This window comes from Electrophorus electricus, chromosome 14 (genome assembly GCF_013358815.1).
Source record: "Electrophorus electricus isolate fEleEle1 chromosome 14, fEleEle1.pri, whole genome shotgun sequence".
Lineage (NCBI taxonomy): Eukaryota > Metazoa > Chordata > Actinopteri > Gymnotiformes > Gymnotidae > Electrophorus > Electrophorus electricus.
This window is the reverse complement of record NC_049548.1, coordinates 11,640,071-11,650,424: the sequence shown is the minus strand read 5'-3', so window position 1 is coordinate 11,650,424 and position 10,354 is coordinate 11,640,071. Positions and strand designations below refer to the sequence as shown.

Here is a 10,354-nt window from a genome sequence, read left to right as displayed (position 1 = left end):
AATGAATAATTGAGCATATATACATTTGGAACACATAGGTACCATTGGATCATGCAGAGCAGTTTTGTTTGGAATTGCTCTTTTATGCATGTTACAATAAATTAGTCTCTCTTGCATGTATTTCCAAATGCATTTTCATGATCCTCCTGATAGTCATGTAATTCCAGAGTTTCATATATCCCATATTTCTACATAACAAGTGGTGTCTGCACATACTACTATATCCAAACAGAAGCATTTTTTTGGAAAACAGTGTGCATTCACTCAATTTCAAACAAGGCTATGATTTATCATCAATAATGAGTGTACATGAGGCACACATTAGACTTCATAAATACACTTAAGTTGGTGCATCCACAAATGTGATTTCCGTAGGTATTACGGCAGAAATGAACACGCATGTGAGAAATAACATCCCAGAACCATGGACTCATGTTTCTAGTTTTATTTATCAGACATAGTGTTTTCCAAGCTGGTGACTGTAAATGTTTAGGCAACAATGTTATCCTTGACTTTTAAAGGTTTTTGCAACTATATTAAAATTGAGACGTAAATTTAGACTTAAACATACAATTCATTAAAAATGCTTAAAAATAAATCCAACATTACTCTGGTTCCAATCACTTAAACATTGGCAAGCTAAGTCACAGTCCTGTCAAGTCTCACCTTATTTCTCATCTGTGTGAGGTTTGAGTAGAAATGTTTAAGTTCACTTGTTGAGTCTGTTGAATGGCACTTCAAAATTTAAACTACACGTTCTCAGTCTGACTCCTGGGTTCCCCATGCACTGCAAATTGCACTGCAGAAAAAATACACTCAAATGCAGATCATGGGGTCCACATGAGAGAGACTGGGAAGACTTAGTTAAACTTAGCTAATATTGAAGCAGTGTTGTAACAACACCATTACAATGTGATTGCATTTAATACTACTACGAAATGCCAAGTGATAGTATTTGAACATTAACTGCAGCATTTGACTGTACCAGCATAGATGGTTTTATATTTTGAATGCTAATGAGAGGCCATCTCCTACAGTTAACATGCTCAGATTCACTCTGATGTCCCTGTGCAGTTTCTTGTTTAGCTTATCGATGCTCTGGGTGTCCAGATCATCCTCTGCTGGCTTCAAGACCTTCCCGCTCCATAACACCTGAAGACAGAAGTCACGTCACATTAACCTCAACCCAACGCAGGTGTAATCGCATTACCCAAAGTACCTGATTGTAGAGCCTAAGGGTGATGAGGACCAGGGCTTGGGGCCAGTTCTCTCACCACATAAAGAATGTGGATGATCAGACTCAGGTGAAAAAACAGTGACCTGGTCAGAATTAGGATCAGAAACAGCAGAGGATCTTCTCTGCTAGTATAAACACGTCATCCTGCAATCACTCACGTTGTCAATGGCAATGATACCTCCTTTCCTCAGCAGCTGCAGAGATTTCTCATAGTAATTATCATAGTTCATCTTATCCGCATCAATAAAAACGAAGTCAAATGTCTCCGCCTCCCCTGCAGCCAACAACTCATCTGGAAGCAAGACCACAAGTCCAACATAAATCTATTAACTACCTTAATTAACTCATCCAAAAGCTTTATGTGAGTTTTATATGGAAAAATGAACATATTGCATCTACAGGTGATAGCTGTAATGCCAATGATATCTGCAATGCACAGGAAATTAGTTCACAGTTCTTAACTTTAAAATTCATAAAACGCATGCCTTACCCAGAGTTTTTAGTGCTGGCTGCAGCCGTAGGTCTATTTTGTGTTCAATTCCAGCCTATGAGAGGAAACAAAAGATTGTTGGATTTGTGTCTCTTTAATAGCCAAAACGACACAGAAATGTAAAAATAGCACTGGTACAGAGAATGAGAGCGCTGCTGTAAGTAATGATCCAACTGCCATTCAAAGTAACCTATGCTGCTTCAGACAATGCAGACGGTCTACATGCTAATTACCCCTCAAAACCTACAACCTTATTATTTACACCTCTACCATCTACACCCTCACATCCTAATAGACTTCACCCAAAACAGACGACATGCTCACATCACATCACACCCTAACAGCCCACAGTTGTGGCCAAAAGTTGAGACTGACACAAATTTTGATTTTCACAAAGTTTGCATTAACTTTAGATTACGAAGAGTGATCAGATTATTTTCAATCAATTGCAAAATCATTCTTTCACATGAAAACAACCTTAATCACAAATCCCCCATTTCCACTACATTTTAACCCTGCCACAAAATGACATGCTAACATAATTTAAGTGATCTTCTCAGTAGCTCAGGAGAAAGTGTTAACAAGGACAAGGCATCTGATATCACTCTGTCATGGAGATTGAATTAGAAGTGCAGACTGGTTGCTTTAAAAGGGGGGTGGCTGTTGAAAGGATGGTTACCTCTAAGGAAACATGTAGTCATCACTCCTTAAATCAAAAGGGCTTCACAGGCAAGGATATTGATCCAATAAATGGTTGATTTAGGTGCATCAAGAACTTCAAAGTGAGGTTTAATTGCTGTGAAGAAGGCTCCAGGATGCCCAAGAAAGTCCAGCAAGTGTTAGGACTCTCTCCTAAAGAGGATTCTGCTATGCACTCTGGTCACCACCAGTGCAGTGCTTGATCAGGAATGGTAGCAGACAGGTGTGAGTGCATCTGCATGCACTGTACGAGGAAGGCTTTTGGAGGATTGCCTGGTTTCAAGAAGGGCAGCAAAGAAGCCACTTCTCTCGACAGACTGATTCTGCAGGAAATATAGGGATTGGTCTACAGAGGACTGGGGCAAAGTTACTTTCTCTGATGAACCCCCCCCCCCCCCATTCAGACTGATTGGGGAATATGGAAAAATTACCATATGGAGATATTTTTAAAAAAAAGAAAAAAAAAAGGTGAGTGCTACCATGACTCCTGTGTCATGCCAAGACAAGTGTGGGAGCAATGGGTTAGATTAGAACAGTAAAGACCATGTGTGGGTTTGCTTCTCATCCAAGGGAGTGGGCTCAGTCACAAACGTGCCTAAGAACACTGCCATGAATAAACAATGGTATCAAAACATCCTCCCAGTGCAACTTCTCCCAACAACCCAGGAGCAATTTGGTGATGAACAATGCATTTTCCAGCATGATGAAGCACAATGTCACAAGTCAGAACTTATGACAAGTGATAACTTGGTGGCTCTGTGAATAAAACATTGGAAATTTTGGGTTCATGGCCAGATCTCAATCCCATTGAGAACCTGAGGTCCATCTTCAAAAGGTGGTGGAAACACAGAAATTGTGATACATTCCATGCACCGATTAGGCAAGAATAGGTTGCCATCAGTCAGGATTTAACCTTGAAGCTTCCAGGGCAAATTGCAGAAGTCTTGAAAAAATAGGGTCAACTTGATGTATTTGTCAGTAGAAGTAAAATACTTATTAATTGTTTATAACTGTACTTCAGTATACCATAGAAACATCTGACAAAAAGATCAAACACTGAAACAGGAAGCTTTGAGAAAACTAAAATTAGTCAGTCTCAACTTCTGCTATGACTGTACTGTGCTATGACCTTAACAACATCCAATTTGAAAAATCTAGCTCATGGGCCGTTTTAGATTGGCACTAGAAAGTAGTCAATGTAGTCTATGTAACTGTCACCGTAAGCATGATAAATTACGTATGCTACTACTAAAATACACATAGCCTATGACACACTCATATGGCAGGTGATCCCCTGGAAGCGTCGTTAGTGAGCACGTTTCATATGAATTAGCCAGACTAGCTTGTTTGAATTTTTAGATACATATAGGCAGGCTAGTAAATATGGAAGTAAAACATGTTTTCCCATTTTTGTAATTCGTAGATACATCCAGAAGTAAGGGCGGTACCCATAAACAGCTACCATTAGCAACACCTCGCCTTTTTCGTAGTGCATGATGGGTCTGCGGCTTCAAAAAGTAACGCGGCCTCTACAGCTCCCTAGCTAGCCTTCTTGGCTAGTTGTATACGGCGAACCTTTTGCAGTGTGAAAGTACTTATCATTCATAGAATAGCACAGTGGATGTGCGATTTCAGTCAGGGCCTTATTCCTAACTCGCTAAACTATTAAGTCAAACGCTTGCAACACCAGGACACGTACACACTGATGGTAAGCCTTAATCTTCCTGCCACAGATTTAGATAAATAAATGATCTTTTGAATTATATAATTGTTTTACTTCTGTAAAAAGAAAAGAAAAGAAAAATAAATCGGTATATAATCGCCTAATCTTTCATAAGTAAACAGCTACGCAGAATTCCAAATAGTCAAAGCTAATATGAGACTTTAATGTGTTGGGTGAAAAGTATTATTTCGAGCTACCCATATTGTTTTTTATTTATTTATATTTCTGTAATTCATATACGACTGTAGCTATATTCCTTTTCTACTTTTGATAGATTGGATATCTGTGAAGGACCCTAACTCGGTAGTGCATCGTAGATTTGCTCTGATGAAGAAATAGGACAGTGATTACTGTTTCAGGATTAGTCCAGTAGATGGCGTAAAATAACCTGTCCTGTGGTTTAAAAAAGTTCAAACTGTAATTATTGTTCAGCAATATTATATTATGGCTATGGTCCACCTATTGGCATTATTTAAGTTATTAAGTGACCCAATTTCAGGCTGCACTGGTCTCCATTTTGCTCATACTCATACCAACAAAGAAAACATTTGACTTTGTTGAAGATGACTCATGATCCTTTTAAATAATAGGTCCTTTTAAATAATGTATTTATAATATAGAAATGTAATGAAGTGTGCAGTGTGGAGAAAATATCACTCCCCTCCTCTAGGTTGTTCTAGGTAGCACCTTTGGTGCAGCTCAGCTCACCTCTTTCCAGAAAGGTCTGCCGATGTTCACGTATTCCTCACTCACGTCACATGCCACAACTTTACCATCCTCAGGAAGTGCCAAAGCAATACTTAGGGCATTATAACCAGTGTACACACCTACAGCACACACAAGCACCTTTCAGACTGTTGTATAGTGTGTAGCTACAGTGTAATGACGCGTGTAGAGCAGTGGCAGTATAGGACTGTAGTGTGGTCGTACCAATCTCAATGGCCTTCTTGGCTTGAATTGATCTGACTAGGTTTGCCATAAACTGAGACTGCTCACATGCCACCATCATGGCATTCCACCTATGGTCCATGGTAATCTGCAAAATATACACACATGCACATACATATAAAAACAAGTCATTACATGTCATTGCACATAGTGAAAGGTTTGCTTTTGTTGATACTAAAGCTACACAAATATTTAATAAGTAAGAATAAGGGCTCTATCAGTCTTAAATTTCAAAACATCTCAACCTAAAAAAAATTGCACATGGGACTTGCTGAAGTGAATAAACTGGAACCTGATTGGTTCTGTGTTCCCCCCACAAATAGAAAATACAGCAGCCTTTACGCCGTCCATGATCATTAAATCCATTTTCTCATTATATGCTCCAATTCCACAAAAAAATGACTGTCATTATATCCTTTGTGTCCTTCTAAGCAGCAGAACTTTAGCAAACATGGAAACTAGAGATGGTACTATACCATTTTTTTTTCTGTAAGAGTCCAATAACAATATCATGCATTTGAGCGTCACTTGATTATCAATACGGTTCCAGTGCTTTTCATTAAAAACCACTGTGCAACTGTGGTTCAGTTGTTTGGGGGAATTGTTTTGAGTGGGATGTATTATACATGCTATGTTTACAAATATAATGCATAGATTTTGCAGATAAATACAAATTATTAAAAAACAAAACCGTTTAAGGCTAAAGTATTTTTTCCTTCCATTGCCTTACAGTCAGTGTCTCTTAGTGAGAGATTTTTTTCCTTGGTCATCAACTTGTGGGTTCTTAGCTGTACTGTACTCCCCCCTATTTTTTTCCCTCTCTCTCTCTCTCTCTCTCTCTCTCTCTCTCTCTCTCTCGAAATTTACACTATAGTTTGTCTGCATTTTTTCCCCCCTTATTACTGAATGCAACTGTAATTGCATGTCCAGTTAATATTGACCTTATTTTTGGTCTTCTAGTGAGTTTTAGTGGTAAATCACTGTTTTACCCACTTCACACCCCATATACACCAGGCAATAAATGAGCACAGAGAGAGGCTACCTATACTACTAGTCTCTCTTCACTCAACCTCTGCTTAAAACGAATAGACATTTGATCTGTGACATTTGGCCAAATTACAAGATGGTTATTCTTTCCAGCCAAAATAATATATAGACTATCTATAGATTATCTTAATCTCTATTTTATTCAAAATTTCCTGTCCTCCTTAAAACACAGCAGGTTAATGCAAACCACAGTTCCCCCCCCCCCCCCCCTCCATTCGGTCTGAATATACTAAGATCACAGAATATTTAACTTCATGAATTTAGAGAAGGAGCATGCTTTACTAGCTTTGTAATTTTTTTCTCCTCTCCGAGTCAGTTTCTCTCAGATTTCTGCTGCTCTCCTTTTCACAACCCTGAACTTTCCTTCACTTTTTAAAAATCTTTTAAAGAAGGGATTAATAAACAAATCACCATTGCTATTGGACAGAAGGCAAATAACGTGTTCCCCACATTAGGTTATCAAAATAATACCAACGGAAATCGCACGTGTGAGTGTGAATGGATATTTGCATTTGAACATTGCATAAGGTTTTAGTAGTTAATGTTAAGAAAACATTAAATTTAAACAATACAGTGGTGTATAAACTGTGCTCAAACTAGCCTGCCTGTTATCATGTGACCTGTTCAAAATAATCTGACTATCACCACATAATGCCATCCTGCAAAGTGCTGCTTTCAGAGGTATCTGATCAGTTTCCTCAGAAATTCATTCCCCGGCATCCGATGCAGCAATTCTTTCTGATATCAAACCAATTCCGATACATGGTACCAGATCTGTCCCATCTCTAATGGCAGCCAAATATTCTGCTAAAAAACAATTTTCGTGAGATGTTACATAAAATTAGGCATTTGATGATTTCAGTCTGATGTTTACAAAAATGCTTTTGATGAACTGTCAGCAGAAAAAGCTGCACTCCTAACTGGTGGGGTGTGATGGCATTTGACAGAGAGATGTGGATGGGTAGTGCTGTTATGCTGGACTCTAAAGCTTTATGCATGACTACCAGATATGCATCTCAAGTCAGGTAATAAACAAACTGCCATCTTCAAGGAAGGGGAAAAGAAGCAATCACAACATTGTCATTACCAGACCAGCATGCTTTAACTAGGCAGTCAGAAGGACTCAAAACAGCAGTTAGTATCTTTATGCAATAATCAAGAGCCAGATACCAGCCGCAGCTTCTTGAGAGCAGGGTGTTCCCTCATAGAGTGGTTGAGGACATACTGCATCAAGGGGTTGTCCTTGTTACCAACGTGGCTCTTAAGATTAGACATACTCCTGCCTCGGCCTTTACCTTCAGGGAAAAAAAGAAGACAATGTATAATAAAAAGTTACACAGCACAAATGGTTTTATAGGCCTAAATCTGACTGGACACAAAAGGTCACTGTGCTACAAGTTAACTGAAGTGAAGGTTTTAATTCAAAAATAGGATTTTTGCTTTGCATACGTTCCTTAGACGACATGGATATATATATATATATATATATATATATATATATATATATATATATATATATATATATATATATATATATATTAAACATCGTGAATTTATTATAGACTAAGCCATAGCACTAACTAAACAAAATTGGAAGCAGGCTCTGATACTAACCATGCTTTCGGTTTATATTAACTATGAACAGGCCAAAGCCCCTGCGGCTCTACTTACTGAAATAATAACCAGCTATAAGGATCACTCCTAGTGTAGCGGAGCCTAACAGAGCTTCTTTCGGAGTTTTGTGAAACGACATGAAATAAAAAGAATATCTCGAAGACGTGATCGTGGAAAGCAACAGCAGCAAGGCGAGAATCTCTTTACGAAAGATCACGTTACCGCAGGTGCACGTATATAATTTACACAGAGTGTCGAACATTGTCTGAAAAGCGTTCAGAACGTGTAATGCGCTTATATTACATACATTAAGCTACCGGAACGGTTACGCAGTCAAATCGTCATCCTGACGCGACCACTTATGTTTCTTAGTTTGAGACACCCATCGCTTTGCAGTGTAATAATTTCACAGCATTAAGAATATAATTCGATCTTCTGCATAGATTTGTAGCACGTTATTCTTTGTAAGCATGGCCTGTTTAGTGTACTCAATAGACTGGCAAAAGAGCCAAGCACACCCATCGTGAAAGCGTTGCTGAGTCTACACATCAGTTCGGAGTATAAACACTAACTTCCGGCACCCAGCAAGCATGGAGACAGCGTCTTCAGGCCATTTATCCAATCCAAACTGCACAAAGTTTTCACGGTTTCTAGCGAAATATTTCCCCTGCATTATGGTGCGTTAGGTACAACCCACTATATGGCGGAAAAAGTGCAACTCACCGCTTCACTTGATTTAGGCCGAATTTGCTCCCTTAGAACACCAGTCCTCTGCGTATGATTTGGTCGCTCTCTGATTGCATTGGTTACGTCTGTGGGTGGAGAGATTGTGCATTGTTAAATAGTTAATTAGAAAATATGCCTTAATTAGAAAATATGCCTTGTTAATATTCTCCAGAAACGCTCAACTTTCTCCAGGTCATGTAAGATGTATCTAGGTTAGTATAACTTAGTTTATGAACATCTTACAAGACTTTTTGTGCTAATCGTTTACCTTATTTTTATTACATTTATTTTTTCATCTTCATGGGAAGGCAAAATTAGTTCAAAATTTTTGCAGCTAATTTCATTCAGGGAAAACGCATACACACTAATAACCCAATCACTGTCTTAAAACTATTAGACCCACAAAATGTGTGGTGGTGTTTTTTTTTAAAGTTGATAATACCATTGAAAACTATATCCTATCTTGTCATTGACAATTTGAGTTAGCCATCCTCCAATTGTTCATAAATGATTAGTTTTTGATTACAGGACTGCTCATACCATCAGTGATGCTTCAAGTTGAGGGTGACAGACAAATTGCATAGCAATATATAGCCTCCAGTAACTAATAAGAAAACTGATTGTAGACCAGAGCAGGGAGAATTGTCAGGAGTACTGGTGGCCTGGATGTTGCCATGGGATCCTGAATTTAAGCAACACCAATTTAAGCAACACCAATCTAAAAAAAATAAATAAAAAATAAATAAATAATATATATATATATATGTGTGTGTGTGTGTGTGTTTGTATATCTATATATCTATATCTATATCTATATCTATATCTATATCTATATATAGCGCATCTATGTAGCAGAAGGCAGTTTGTTCGCCAAAGGGCTGGAGAGTGATACAATAATGAGTGTCTGCAGGCAACAGTGAAGCATGGTTGAAGGTCCTTGCAAGTTTGAGGCTGCATTTCTGCAAATTGAGTTGGAGATTTGGTCAGGATTATTGGACTCCTCAATGCTGAGAAATACAGCCAGATACTTATCAATCATACAATACCATCAGGGAGGAGTATCATTGGTCCCAATTTTTTCTGCAGCAGGACAACGAACCCAAACATACAGCCAATGTCATTAAGAACTATCTTCAGCGTAAAGAAAAACAAGAAATCCTTGAAGTGATGGTATGGCCCCCACAGAGCCCTGATCTCAACATCATCCAGTCTGTCTGGGATTACATGAGGAGAAAGAAGGATTTGAGGAAACCAACATCCACAGAAGATCTGTGGTTAGTTCTCCAAGATGTTTGGAACAACCTACCAGCCAAGTTCCTTCAAAAACTGTGTGCAAGTGCACATAGAAGAACTGATGCTGTTTTGAAGGCAAAGGGTGGTCACACCAATTATCGATTTGATTTAGATTTCTCTTCTGTTCGTTCACTGCATTTTGTTAAATGATTAAAATAAACCATTAACACTTGCATTTTTGAAAGGGTTCTTAGTTTAGCACTCCCGAGGGTGGTCTGTTCAGCAGAGCACGTCACAAGGCTAGGAGGATTGTGAAAGACCCCACCCATACCAACAATTGGCTCTTCTCTCTGTTGAGGTCAGGGAAGCGCTTTTGCTCCCTGAAGACCAGCACAGAGAGACTGAAGAGGAGCTTCTTCCCGCAGGCCATTCAGGCCCTGAATTAGGGTGACTGATGAACTGTGGGGACTACTCTGTGTATGATGTCCACAATAACATCATAAAAACTAAAAACTAAATTGTAAAAAAATGGAGTTTGTACATTGTATATATGCATATTATACATTCCCTCTTCGTCATAATATATTTATTTATTTATTTAACCACATCCATTTCCCTGTATCTCTCCTCGGTTCGG

At 38.6% G+C, this 10,354-nt stretch overlaps 1 protein-coding gene across 2 annotated transcripts; it reads right to left on the bottom strand.

Moving 5' to 3' along the window:
• Nucleotides 1-430: 430 nt before the first annotated feature.
• On the bottom strand, nt 431-8,554 carry comtd1 (catechol-O-methyltransferase domain containing 1). Of its 2 annotated transcripts, none has more exons than XM_027008331.2 (7): nt 8,482-8,554; nt 7,315-7,439; nt 5,080-5,185; nt 4,858-4,976; nt 1,728-1,782; nt 1,396-1,529; nt 431-1,152 (listed from the first exon to the last, which is right to left on the bottom strand). In XM_027008331.2, the coding sequence occupies exons 2-7, from the start codon at nt 7,417-7,419 to the stop codon at nt 1,000-1,002; spliced, it is 672 nt and encodes a 223-aa protein (XP_026864132.1). In that variant the 5' UTR covers nt 7,420-7,439; nt 8,482-8,554; the 3' UTR covers nt 431-999. The 2 variants fall into 2 exon arrangements, with proteins under 2 accessions (XP_026864132.1, XP_026864131.1); XM_027008330.2 differs by lacking the exon at nt 8,482-8,554 and adding an exon at nt 7,816-7,992.
• Between the last annotated feature and the right edge of the window lie 1,800 nt (nt 8,555-10,354).